The sequence below is a fragment of the Buteo buteo genome, chromosome 8 (assembly GCF_964188355.1).
Source record: "Buteo buteo chromosome 8, bButBut1.hap1.1, whole genome shotgun sequence".
NCBI lineage: Eukaryota > Metazoa > Chordata > Aves > Accipitriformes > Accipitridae > Buteo > Buteo buteo.
The window spans coordinates 7,960,401-7,974,471 of NC_134178.1; the positions used below are offsets into that span (position 1 = coordinate 7,960,401).

At 44.8% G+C, this 14,071-nt stretch overlaps 1 protein-coding gene across 1 annotated transcript in view; it reads left to right on the top strand.

Moving 5' to 3' along the window:
- Positions 1 to 727: 727 nt before the first annotated feature.
- LANCL3 (LanC like family member 3) overlaps positions 728 to 14,071 on the top strand; it is a 32,996-nt gene continuing 19,652 nt past the window's right edge. The window contains exon 1 of the mRNA XM_075034683.1: positions 728 to 1,273. Within this exon, the coding sequence (XP_074890784.1) occupies positions 728 to 1,273 (546 nt within the window). The remainder of the gene's footprint in view (positions 1,274 to 14,071) is intronic.

Here is a 14,071-nt window from a genome sequence, read left to right on the forward strand (position 1 = left end):
GTGTCATGTAAGAGTTGCTCTTACTACCTGCTTCAAGATTTTCCTTCTTTGTTTTTTTTATTTTTTTCAACTAGGGATCTACTCAGTGACCTAAATTTTCCGTTCCTCACAAGCTCTGCCTGGCTCATTCATGAGGGGGCCAAAGATGGCCTTGCGCCTTTGCGGGTCTGCCGGGGACCTGCTTAGCTTTCCCTGCAGACTGTCCTCGGGCTGCCCTCCTTCCCATTCGGCTACATCCTTCGGCTCGGGCTGCTCCCCAGCCAGGCAGCGCCTTCGATGAGGGAACGAAGAACCCCCCCCCCGCCCCGGCAGGACGAGCCGCACACCAGAACCGGGCCGGCCGCCTCCCCCCCCCCGCCACGACCCGTCTCAGCGGTCTGGAAACGCGGCTCAGTCACGGCCACCTCTTCCACGGCTCACCGCCCCCCGAGGGGCGCTGAGGGGGGGGACCCGGGCCACCGGCCGGTCTCGCCCCCCCCGCTCCCCGGCTCGGCGGTTCGCCGCCTCGCCCCGCCGCCCCTCAGGGTGAGCGCCGCGCCCCCTCCCCGCGGGCCGCCGGGCGTCTGTGGGGGCGCCCCCTTCCCGCCTCTCCCGCTGCCTCCCGCCTCCGCCGCGCTCCCTCCTCCCCGCTCCCCCCGCCTCCTCCCCCGGCAGCTCCCCGCTCGCTCGCTCGCTCGCTCGCTCCCTCCCGCCGCTCCCCGCTGCGCCGCGCCTCGCCGGCGGCGGCATGGAGAACCAGCGCTGCTTCGCCAACCGCTTCGATGACTACCCGGGCAGCCCGGCGGCGGCGCCGGACAGGGAGGCGGCGGTGCCGTTGGTGACGGCCACCATCGAGCGGATCCTGAGGGAGCTGCCGCCCCTGGGCGGCCCCCGCGGCTGCCAGGGCGGGCTGTACGGCGGCGTGGCCGGCGTGGCCTACATGCTCTACCACGTCGCGGAGTGCCCGCTCTTCGCGCCGTCGCGGGAGGCCTACCTGCGGGCGGCCCGCCGCGTCGTGGACGCCTGCCTGCGCTACCAGGAGGGCGGCGGCGAGGCCGACGCCGACACCCGCGCCGCCTTCCTGCTGGGCGGCGCCGGGGTGTACGCGGTGGCGGCCCTGGTCTACCGAGCCCTGGGGTTGCCCGATTTCGCCCGCCCGCTGGGCAAGTTCCGGGAGCTGAGCGAGGTCTGCGCCCCGCTCTCCTTCCTCGAGTGCGGCTCCGACGAGCTCTTCGTCGGACGCGCCGGCTACCTGTGCGCCGCCCTGGTGCTGAAGCAGCGGCTGGGCATGGAGGTAAGGGCCGGCGGGCGGCGGGTCACCCCCGGGGAGGGTTGGGGGGACGGGACAGCGGCCCCGCCGTCGGGGCCGGCGGCGGTCCCTCGGGCTGGCGCCGAGGCGGGGCAGTGCCTGGCTGGAGGGGGATGCGCCGGGGCTCCCACCAAAAACAAACCAAGAAGAAAAAAAAAAAAAAAAAATCTTGCGCTTTTTGGGCACGCTTCGGGAAGAGCCGCCCCCCCCCCCCCCCCCGGTGTGTGTGTGTGTGTGTGGTTTTTTTCTTCTCTGTTTCTCTCGTAGCTGTTTCTCCGCAGCGCTCCTCCCCTGAACTCAAAGATGCGTCTTTTGGAAGAGGGAGTGCAGGGACACGGGGCGTGCGGGATGCGGTCCCGCCGCCGGGAGCAGGGCCCTGCATCCCGCTGCGGGTCGCTCCCCCGGCACGCCGAGAGCATCCGCTGTTGGTTGCCAGGTGGTGAATTATTTGGCGGGAGACACCCCGGGCTTTTCAAGAATATTTCAGTAAAATGAAGCGGGTGGGAAAAAGGAGTAGTGTTGGGCAAAACAGAGCAAGGAACCTTATAATGATAAGTGGTGCTGTGCCAGAATTTGCAAGCAAGATTTTTCAGAGGCGCTTGGTCTTGCTAACCCCAGCATACAGAAAAGCTGGTGGTCCTTTGGAAATCTGGCCACGAATTTTGGTGCTCTTCATGAACGGGAGCTGTTTTTTTCTGGAAGCTTGAGATGTGATGATGGTTCAGTGTGCTGTTGGTTTCAGTAGTCGGGACATCACCCTAGGATATTGTCATTGTCAGCGCTGACAATTCAGAGCTTCCACTGACTACAGTGTAAGAATTAATGCAACTGATTCTGTTTGCTGTGGTGTTTGTTACTAAGTGGTCAGTGCAGTGTCTGAGCAGGCATTTGTTAGATTTTTGTTCCTGTCTTCTTGTCAGGTCCAATCTGTGTTTCCTCTGTTAATCATTGATTTGCAAGTTCATATGCTTCTGGCTTTCTTTCCTCCTGCGAGAGGAAGCAACTATTACAAGTAAATAAATGATGTAAAACCAAGTGGCTCTGCCCCATCCAATACCAGTCACTGCAATCAGAGTCCAAGGAAGTTCATTTAATGGAGGACTCGGGAGGCTCCAGGGTATCCAGAGAAGGCAACAAGAATGTGAAGTCAGTTGAATGTTTTGATTACCTTGAACAAAAATTCTTACAGCACTAAGCATTTAAAGTAGCGTACTATACGTGCTGTTTCTTTGCATAGGATTGTCTGACAATCTTACCCATAGTAATGGTTATGTTATTTGTAACCATAACATAACCAAACTTTTCATTCTGACAGCATTTTCTGTGAGAGGAAAGTTTTGTAGACGCATCACAGTCCTGTGCAGCAGTGCCAGGCTGAGGGGATGGTTCCTCACAAAGGAATAACCATGCCTATTAATTCAGTTTGCACTGGGTGAGTGTGTCTAGTACCCCTGCCAGTGCCTATGATGGTGTCGTGACATACCAGCTGAATGAGGCAGCACCCTGGACTCTCTTGCTTCATTTAATTCCTTCATCCATTTATCTGACGTCCTTGAGAGCAATCGCTGAACAGTTTGGAGACTAGGTGCAATCACCTCTGACGGGCAGCGTGAGAAAGGGGAAAGCTCTCCTCTCTGTTTGCTTGCTTGCTGAATAATTATACCTTATGTCGCTGTAAAGAGTTAAACATCCCCACAGATGAGCACAGGTATGCAGTTATTGTGGAATCAATTTAGCAGGTGGGTTAAGTACAATCATAGAGGGATTTATTTTGCCAATAAAAGATACTCTGTGTCCCCTTGCTGATGTTTTAATCGGTAGGCTAACATCCTTCCATAGTATTATTTATTCTGTCACCACATTGTAATTTTAAATCTGTAGTGCAAGAAATAAATCAAAATAATCTAAACTGTTAAGTATTAATAAAACCAACATTAATTTTAAATTTTAACAAAACCTATAACTTTTAATTAAAATATTTTGCTCCTTGATGAGGAAAATGATAGTGATTTCTAGTCTATGTGTACTCATGCTTGAGCAAAATTGGGTCTTTTGACAAATGTTCCCATCCTAATACAGAATTACTGTAATTCGTACATTGCCAGATTAGACCCTGCATCTTTTTACAAGTGAAGAAAGGGATGCCCAGAGAGAGTGTATGTCATCTATTACCCAAGGTCAAACAAACGGGAAGCCAGGTACATCCCAGAATAGAAGCAACGTCTTATGATTCGAACCACTGGAAAATGCTACCTCCTGTAATTTGATTGTGCACAGCCTTACATGGCTCATTGCAGTATATTTTCTTGTTTGCCACGTTCTTTTTTTGAGGACGCTGTACAAACATTTCCAGCACAAAGTGAAATCCATTCCTTGCATTGAAATAGAGCCGCTGCTGCCCGTATGGTTGTTTTTTCCTCTGAAGAAGTCAAATGGTGACCTATATACAAGAAGCCTTTAAAGAAAGGCTTTTTGACCAAATTTTACAATTTATGTTTTACGTTCGTTTTTTGTCTTTTCCGAGCAGGGAAGGAAGGAGACTGCTTTATTTCAGTAAACACCAGTTTAGCTCAGCTGCTGTGCCCTGATGCTTCAGTTTCTTGCTGAAGAGTCTCGGTGTTTTAAAGCTTCGCATATTCTTCAGAAAGTTAGTGGACAGTCCTGAAGGATCCAGGCAGTTGAACATCATTGACCTCATGTGAAGAAGTCATTTGCATTCAGCTGGTTTTCAGAGTTTTAGGCTATTGCAGCATTTTTCCCTGATGAATTAATTGAGAGTTTTTGCATGAGTAAGGATTACTTCAACAGTCAACGCTTAACAGGGTCTGACTTTCATGATGCACTGTGCATTAGAAAAGATGTTTGTTTTCATCCTTTCTTTAATTTCCATTACACTGTAGTCGCTGCTTCCCAGGCAGAGATGGGTAAAATACTGTTTTGGCAGAAACTATGTGTCATTTGTATAGGGTACATATAAATAAGGTGTATGTGCTTTAGCTGTCCTTAACTGCTGTGTTTTCACTGTTCGGGGGAAATTTTGTTTCTGTTCTGTCTTCTTTGGCTACCTCTTTTCCTGATGCTTGTAGTGTTGGTTCATTATGTGTTCTTGGCGAAATCTGTCAGTCCTGCTTTTAATTCTCTTCGCTCAGTCTCTATTTGCTTGTGCAAACAGTAGTAGTAAGACACCTTTAAAATGGTGGTCCCATCCCCCTGTTCAGATGGCATTTTATCCTCTCCTCATTTTTTCTCAGTGATGTTTCTGTCTCATTTCGTGGTTGATGGAGCATGGTGTGTCTCGGTAGTTGCACTTCCTTCTGGCAGTGTAACCGTCAGATGACAGAGGAAAAGGTACAGAAGTTCAAGTGGCTTCTTGCATCACCATCTGCTAAGTTGTTACCGCCTTTTAGCACAGCTCAGGTTTGCTTTTAATAACTGACTGAGCTGATGGGCTTGACTGACTTCCACTAGCTCTGGGTTGCAGCAGCAAAGACAGCGACAGGTAGCAGTGTACCACGTAGAAGGCAGGGCAGCATTTTGCATGACTGCCTGATGCTGTGATTTCATTAGAGACTGTAGTTTTGAAAGACACTGGGGACACCGTAAGAGACCCTTGCCTGCTGTTGCGGTGGTGACCAGCTGAACCAGCACACTATGCCAGCAACACGGCCAAACCAGTTCCCTTGTGGGCTGAGGCACTGGAGTGAGTCTTGAGAGCCTGCAGAGACCTCAAGCTCTTTCATGCCACTGTACAGTTAAGCTTTCTGTCTCTGTGGCAGAGGGGCATCTCCACTTCCCTTTCCAACAAATGCGATGTCATGATTTGGTGTGTTTATGAGGTTGTTGTCCCGTCACAGGGAGGGCACAATTCTGATGTTACTCTGTTATGGGATGCCCAGAAAGGGCAATGGTCTTTCTAGAAGGACTCCGTTAAGTGTAGGGCCCTGCTAAAAACTGTACTTATCCTGGCTGCTGTCTTAGCACCATAGTCTCTTTTCTCTTGGACCTCCCAAGACTGTAAATCAAGCTGACCAACTTCACCTCGTGCGTGGAAAACAAAAATAGCACTACTGTGCGATGTTGGGGACCTGGGTGCCACAGCAAGGGAAGTGTGAGGCAGGACTGGCTTTAAAAGACAGTGGAACAGACTGATGTGCAGTGCATGGGACCTGATAGGTCCAGCCAGTGTATTTCATAATATTTTGGGAGAGAAGATACAAATGAATGAAAACATTGTTTCAACTCCTCAGACAACTCTAGATGCTATTACTTGTTCCTTAGAGTCTTCCCTCCAGCTAGTGTTTAAAGACTATTGTAAGCTACTTTGCTCCACATTTTTTGGTGGTTTTTTTTCAATCTCTTAGAAAAAAATTCAGAAAGTGTGAGAGGAAGGAGCTTCCTGAATGCTGCCTAGAACATGTTAATTTGCAGCTCTTTAAAGTGGAGTGGAAATGTATTAATGCTGAACATAGTGTTTATGAAAGACACTCAATGGACTGATCTTAGAAAGGGAGATCTGCAAAATACCTGCAGAAGAGATGTACCTCCAAGTGCTGTAGCGCAGAGTCCCCATGTTAAGACTTTTAATCTCACCTGCCCCTGAAAGGGAAGCGTTGTCCTTTGAGGTGAGATTTCATTCCTTCTCTGTGCCCATTGAAGTCCTTTCTCTCTGTGGAAGAATTTGCCAGCTTATCTGAAACGTTACGGTGGTTGAAATGTCAAATAGCGTGGTGCTAGCTGGAGCTGTACTGATTTCATTATTTCATTTTACACAGGCCACTACGCAGCCAGGATGTCGTTTTTTGCCACAGAGGATTAAAATGAGATAACAGTAAAGATAAAAAGCTTTTGATCCTAGCCTGCCTCTTTTAAATGTACATTCCTCTAGCCATGATTTCCCAAACCACACACAGGGGCTAGATTTTGCATTAATTTGCTTAAATTGGTTAATTTAAACCAGGAGTTGAAAATAGGAGTTTTCTAAAGTAAACAGTGAAACAACACGAATTATTTGCATCCAGATTTTTTTAGAAAGCATTCTGAAATAGTTTGGGTCTACATTTCAGAATTTCTCTGTTTCCCTTCAGCAGGGCAGCACGAATCTTTTTTTATTTTAAACAGCCTTCAAATTCTGAGATGGTGACATCTTGAAAATGGCCACCTGGATTCAGTTCAACATAGTGGACACTGAATATCCAGTTGTAGAGTTAAAGTAGAAAATTTGGGGTTGAAAGTGTTGAATTTCAAGTGTACTATTTAACAGCCAGTAAAAAAGCACTGTGGTACAGAGGGTTTGGTGTGAATCCTGCCAGGACTGGAGGTTTGATTGACAGAAGTTTAGCTACATGCATTATATATTCTGTTGCAGAAATACAGATTTCAACCGCTTATAGCTGAAGAGTGGTATTAATCTGCCATCGTCTTCTAAAAAGACAGTTTTGTACAAAAGCAGTGTCATATCTCTGTACCGCTTTGTGCTGTTGGAAGAATGTTTGTCTATGCAGAAGCATCTTTTTGCTGAAAAAGCAGCCCAAGCAGTAATACTGATGTTATAATACCAGTTTTTAACAAAAAAAAAAAAAAAAAGTGTTTATCCAGAGGCATCTCTTGTATCCAAAATAGATCTCTACTTTCCCGTCCTTCTTCAAACTCCTTTACATTTCACATACTGGAAGTTAACTCTTAAACCTTGTCAGTTCAGTCATCTTCCTCATCATCACCACGGAGCCTAGCTAGAAGCAGAGGTCTCTGTACTCTGCAGAGCAGAGTGTGCTGCCCCAGGCTTGAAGATGAGAGCTGTGGAACAAAATGCGGAAATCAGAAGGAGGGCTTTTTGTGGAAAAGGTGCTGAGCAGTTCTTTGGACCTGTGGAGCGTATCTGGTGACTGAATCTCTGGAAGCATCCAGAGCCGTCAGAGCATTTGAAGCAGAGAAGCAGGGAATCTCTCCAGCAGAGAGGCGCAGGGCTTGGGTGGAAGCTACTGTTCTTCACAGCATCAGTTACTTGTGGTCAGTTTGGTGGCACAGTGCAAGGAGTTTCTTAAATCTATTGCCTTAGGTTTTCAGATTTTTGTGTGTTATATTTTATACATACATCAAAGAACTTTATTACAGTACCGTGTTTCTACAGGTGGCTATATTTGACATTTATGTTTTCCTCCATGACAAAGGCTAATAGTGATTTTTTGGCAGAGTTCTCACAAAGGACCAAAGGCCACAGTTAACTGTGTTAACTCACAGTTAACACTGGGTGACATAGCAGAATGAAGGAGTGCATGTGTAGAATGTGCATATATGGTGGAGTGTGTGGAGGCAGAGAAACAGGCAGGCATAGAGAAGAAAGGCATTTGACGGAGGCTGAACAGAGAGGAGGAAGAAAGAACCAATAAAAAAGCAAAAGAATAAGTTACCAGCAAAAATATAAAAATGGAACGCTGCAAAGGAGTAGCAGAATTCAAAGATGAAGGAGAAAAGGGAAGAAATAACTTAGACCCTGCAGCAGGGGAGATTTAAAATGAAAATCAGGTTTTCTGGCAAACTGGTGTGGATCTGATGGCTAATGTATTCAATTTAGAAGAAGATAAAAGTTCAACAGAAGAGTAGAGACAGGGAGAAGATGGTTGAGGGAGTGGGCAGAGGAGTAAACTACCTTTCGTTGAGGAAAATTACTATTTTTGTCTGCTTGTTTTTTGTTTGTCACTCTTCTGTCACTGTATTCTCTTTGCATAGGCTCATACACTTACAAAAATAGCTGTCATCACATTCAGTGCTTGCAAATTCAGAGCACAACATTATGTCTTATATTCCATATTTTCTTTCTCTAAGCAATAACTGAGGTAACTACTTGATGTCTAGAAGCAAATATGAGCATTTTCATGAACATTGCCGTACTTCTTTTGACACTGACATTTTCCTATTACATGCATATAATACTATAAATTAGTATGTAACCTAAATGGTAATGCTGTTAGTAAACCTTACTTTGGAACAGGCTAAAGAAGCAGAAATGTGAAAGACTGAGCTGCTCCTGACAGGAAGAAAAGAGCACGAGGCTAACAACAATTACCAATGAAAGTATAACATCCTCAGCGCTTTACAGCACTGAAATGGAGGGATAAAATTAAGTCTTAAGTTTCTCCATAGTCATTTAATACATATCGTAAGAACATTAGACTTGGTACGTAAATCATAGCACAGCTATGCACCACAACTAGCAGGGACCAAATATAGAAATCATCCTCTTCTTTCCTCTCTCCTCCATTAAATCAATAGACCCTACTTCTCTCTGTTAATTCAGCTGAACAGTCTTAAAATCAACCTACCACCCTATTGACAGGCTGTATAAAGACTGCAGAGCAGTTTACTCAGACAGTAAACTGCTGTCTTGAGCCTCACCTCCAAGCAGTAGAGGTGGCTCTGTAGAGAGCATCAGGGAGGCAATTAAAATGGGTAAAAGTCCCATGGTCCTGCTCTGCTGCTGCAGGAGCATCCCATCACAGCATGGTGCAAGGCATTTGCTGTAAATGGGAGTTTTGTTTGTCAGCCAACTTCTCTATTCCACCCCCTTTTTAAAAAATCAATATTCAATATATGCAATCAGGTCACCATTTTTAATAAGACAGTGTATCAAAATGCCTCTTTATCTGTGTCTGTCATGCAGTTCTTTGACCACTGACAAGCATGAGATTAAGCACCAAGTGATGTTGCGTAACCTTCTGTCCACTCCATTACAATAGGGCTCAATGAAAATACCCAGTCAAAAACAATTATTTCTTATCTATGTTGTAGGATTATTTTCAAGTGATAGTTAGTGAGCTGATTAATATTTCTAGGAGTAGCAAGGCAAAATAATTGAAATAGTTATTTCATTTTAGGCAAACATGATCAAGAAGTATCTTAATAGCAGTCGAAGCTGTTGCTGAGTCATTTGGTGTTTCTCAGCTTGGTATATTTTGATGTCTGAGAGCAGAGCCATAAATCTGTTTTTGCAGCAAATCAAATGAATTCCTCATTTTAATGGCTTAATATCTCTTGTTGAAGAACAGTGGATCATGAGTGAGATGGAATGGATGTCAGCACTGAATAACAGGAGGAGGGGGAAATGCGGCAGATAAATATACCTTCTAGCTGTCCAAGGCATTTAGTTATTTTGTGTGGCTAATCTTTTTCTTCACAGAATACTTCTATTCCCTCATTGGTACAATGTTAATGTAATTGACCATTGTAAGCTGGGGATGTACTGGTCAAATGTAGATTTCATTGTCAAGGAAATGGAAGCTGCTCTTAAGTGTGGGCCTGGGGCTAGAAGCTGCACAGGACAAAGCAACTCTCCACTGGTGGGTGAGTGCAGAACTGGAAAATGGTGGGTATTGTATGTTCCATACTGGCAGTGTTCTGCAGTTTGTCCACTCAGTCCTGACAACCAGGGGATATCCCTACCAGAATCAAAGAACTGGTAGGGAGCTTTAAAGGTAATTCAGGCTACGGTCTAGCCCGAAGGCAGGTGTACCTGTGCCTGTGTCATCCCTGGCAGCCTCTCTCTAACGTGCTCTTCCTACCACCCACTGATGGAGGATCTGCAGTCTGCCCTGGCTGTCTGAGACACTTCCCTATTAGAAAGTCTAGCCTAATGACTGATCTGAATCTTGCCGTAATTTAAGCCTGATACTCCTTGCCCTGTCCATTGAGAAATAGTGAGAAATTCTGTTCCTCTTTACAGAAGCTCTTCATACATTTCAAGACTGTTATAGTTTCTACCCTTAATCTTTTCTCGTTGTAAACAAACAATCCTAATCCTTCCAATCTTCCCATGTGTGTCGTGTTTTCTACATCTCTAGTTGTTCCCATTACACTCTGCCAGACTCTCTCCAGCCTTTCCTGTAGAGTGCCATAAGTTGGACACACGATTCTAGCACAGGCTTTTCTAATTGAGCAGAGAGATAACATTGTGTTTCTTCCAGGTCTTGTTTCTATTTATACAGCTCAGTAAGGTGTTTGCATCTCACACCCATGTGACACTGACTCACATCAGCTCATGACCTGCTGTTATCCAGCAGTCTTTTAATGGGCCACTGCTACATGGACAGGTATTCATTAGGAAAAGCCTCTGAACAAGTGAAGTAGGTAGGGGTCATACAAAGACAATCATTGAATCGCAGAAGCTGTGCTGTGGTATGCAAAATGAGAAGCTTCTTCAACTGAAGGAGCTTTGTTTCATTAATGCCAACTAAAGAATCTCCTTTCCTTTGTTCCCTGAATAAAACTGGGAATATGTTATTCTATGTTGTAACACCAGATGTGCCATTGTATATTCAGGGGACATCTGTGAAGTGATAGGGTTCCTTTGTGGAAGTACAGTTGGAACAATAGATTTGAGAGGACCATATTAAGTCAATTATTTTGTCCACATTAGAAATCAAGGAATAAGTGAAATCTGAAGAAGTGTCTGGAGGTTAAACTTAGTCTGTTCTTGTGATTTACTTTTGTTGCTAATGTAAAGATAAAGCTCGGTGTTGTCTCTCTCCCTAGTTCTGTCACCTTCAGTGAGGGCCATTTTATGTATTCTTGCATTCACCAGCAGCATGAGTCAATGGAAATCTATCCTTTTATTTTTGTAGAAGTTTCTTATAGCTTCATCCACCATCACCAAATGTGGATTTTTTGACCTACGAGAACTGTCCTAACAAAAGCAAAGATTGTCTTGCAGTAAATTGCAGCCAGGGGTTGGAAGCATCAGCCTTGCCATAGATGTTCACAGGACTTTAAGCGTGCCATTTTCACTAAGGTTTTTCATCCCTTTGTAAAGCTAACTCCTGATCTCTAGGTATTTCTACTTGCCATCTGTGAAATGGCTAATGTTATACTTAATTGTTTCAGTTTTCTAAGGCTAAGCCAGTGATTAATTAGTCAAAATTACAGTTATAATAGCAATGGACCCCAAGATACACATTCCACATGTAGCTGTTTAAATTTAATCAGACATAAGTTGGACAAATATGAACTCAGGGAAAACTCTTAATAGTAGAACAGCAAAACAAACTTCTTCAGCTTCTTTAAATAAATATTGATTTGTTTGTTCTTGGTCTTGCAGAGCTGAATCAATCATGAGCTTTCTTATGCAAGGCTGCCATTTTCATACATACGCATTTTTTATTATGCCAGCAAAAATACCTGGGAATAATGCTTATATAACTGCTGCACATCCAGAAGACAAAATGTAGACAGAGTTATAGTATGAATGCATTTGTCCTTGTCATGGTTTAACCCCAGCCAGCAACTAAGCACCATGCAGCTGCTCACTCACTCCCCCCCATCCAGTGGGATGGGGGAGAGAATCAAAAGGAAAAAGGTAAAACTCGAGGGTTGAGATAAGAACAGTTTAATAGAACAGAAAGGAAGAAACTAATAATGATAGTAATAACAATAATAAAATGACAATAATAATAAAAGGATTGTAATATACAAAACAAGCGATGCACAATGCAATTGCTCACCACTCGCTGCCGGTGCCCAGTTAGTCCCTGAGCAGCAATCCGCCCACCCCCACTCCCCCCAGTTTATATACTGGGCATGACGTCACACGGTATGGAATACCCCTTTGGCCAGCTTGGGTCAGCTGCCCTGGCTGTGTCCCCTCCCAACTTCTTGTGCCCCTCCAGCCTTCTCGCTGGCTGGGCATCAGACGCTGAAAAATCCTTGACTTTACACTAAACACTACTTGGCAATAACTGAAAACATCCGTGTGTTATCAACATTCTTCTCATACTGAATCCAAGACATAACACTATACCAGCTACTAGAAAGAAAATTAACTCTACCCCAGCCAAAACTAGGACAGTCCTATTTTGATTTTGTTCTCTAAGCAGTATGGGACTGCTAGCTTATTTTGGTAAAACAAATATTGTGAGGTAAATTTTTAAAAAAACACACAGGTAAGCTGAGTCAAAATCAAGAGTTGAACTTAAAGACCTCTAGAGGAGTAAAATCCACACCATCTGTCTGAACAGTGGATCGACATACGCACTTACATTTGGATTTGGTTCAGTCGTACAGTCAAAGCATGGCCAAGGCTGGAGGTCACCTCTGGAGAACTTCTGGTCCAGCCCCCTGCTCAGAGTGGGGTCCACAAAAGCAGATTGCTTGGGGCTGTGTCCACTTGGTTTTGAATATCTCCACTCTATGACCTCCCTGGGCATCCTGTTCCTGTTGGGCCACCCTCACAGTAAAAAAACTTTCTCTTTAAGTAGAATTTTCTGTCACTGGGCATTGCTGAGAAGAGCCTGGCTCCCTCTTCTCTGCTGTCTCCCATCAGGTGTTTATACACGCTGATAAAATCTCCCCTGAGCCTTCTCTTCTCCAGACTGAACAGTCCCTGAGTTAATACATGAAAAGCACCCATGGAGGGCCAGAAAAATTAAATGTAACTCCCATAAATTGCAGTCGTTCCTGCTCCATTTGCCTCTTTCCCCAAAACCAGGCCACTCCTGTAGGGCTGCAGAGAACAGTTGTGTAAAATGAGAAATCCAGCAAAAGAGAAGCATGGCATTGAGTGCTCCCGGGGCAGTGACAACACAGTGTAATCTGTAGCGTGAGGTAATAGTAATCCCTGTTAGTTAGTTATACAGCACTTTGAGATCTTCAAATGCAAGGTAATGGCTAAGTGTAGTGGATGTTTGTTTACTGGTGGTGGCTGTGGTATGATTTGTCTCATGGTTCTTGCTCCTCTTCCTCCTTTCTGTGTGAAGTTTGAACTCTTTCTGAACTGCGCCTTTGGGCACAGCAGTCTCTTTTTCCCAAAGCATGCTTGGTTTATACAGTCACAACTGAGAATAAGTAGTGCAAAGGGAAGATTGATAACACTTTCCTAATTTTATTATAGTACCAAATGGCAATCTTTTCACCAGGAGGAAAGTACAGATGGTGATCCCATTATTTACCAAGTAAGCTACATTTTAAAGAGCGCAGTATGCCACACTTCCTCAAATTAATCCCATGACTCTTACTCTGCCCTTGAAATGTGGCAGTATTGAATTATAAGTGACTGTCTGTAACTGAAGTATGACTTGAATTGTATTTGGAATTGTGGGCGTATTTCCAGGCAATGCTAACGGCACTGTATGCCACTGGAAACTCTTTTGTTACTGTCTTTTGCTTCAGAACTGTCTTTGTCGATGTGCCTGGGAGGATCTAGGAGCCACATACAGATCATCAGGATTTTTACTACATCAGACTGCTACCACAGTCTAAGAGTAGGGGAAAATTCAGATGACTCAGAGGACTCGATCACCTTCATCTGGTTTTCCTGCATTACGTTGTCAGCATTCTTCTCGTAGCTTAAGTTGATATTTCTATTCAGTGGCTTATTGGCATGGCACAAATTGCAGATCATCACGCAAAGTAAAAGTGGCACGATGCCAGCATGGAGTTCTCCAGAATTACCTTTGCTTGAAAGCAATGCTGGTGCTACTTTAAAGTGACTAATTTATGCTTCTGTTAGCCTGTGAATGCTGCTGTTGTGTCATTTACCTCATTTAACTAATTTCGTAGGTAGCCACATTGTTCCTCAGCAGCAAATATTTAGACATACTTCTAGATGTCACATGCCTCATAAATATCTGCATAACAGAACTATGCATATAAAGCAGCATGACTTAGAAGAATCAAGAAGTCTTGCGAGACAAACAAGATCACTTGTTGTAAATAACAGAATTATAAAATTAGTGGCTGATGAAAGAGCAGTAGCCAATACCCTGTTTACATTTGAATAGGGCTTTTGATGCAGTGTCA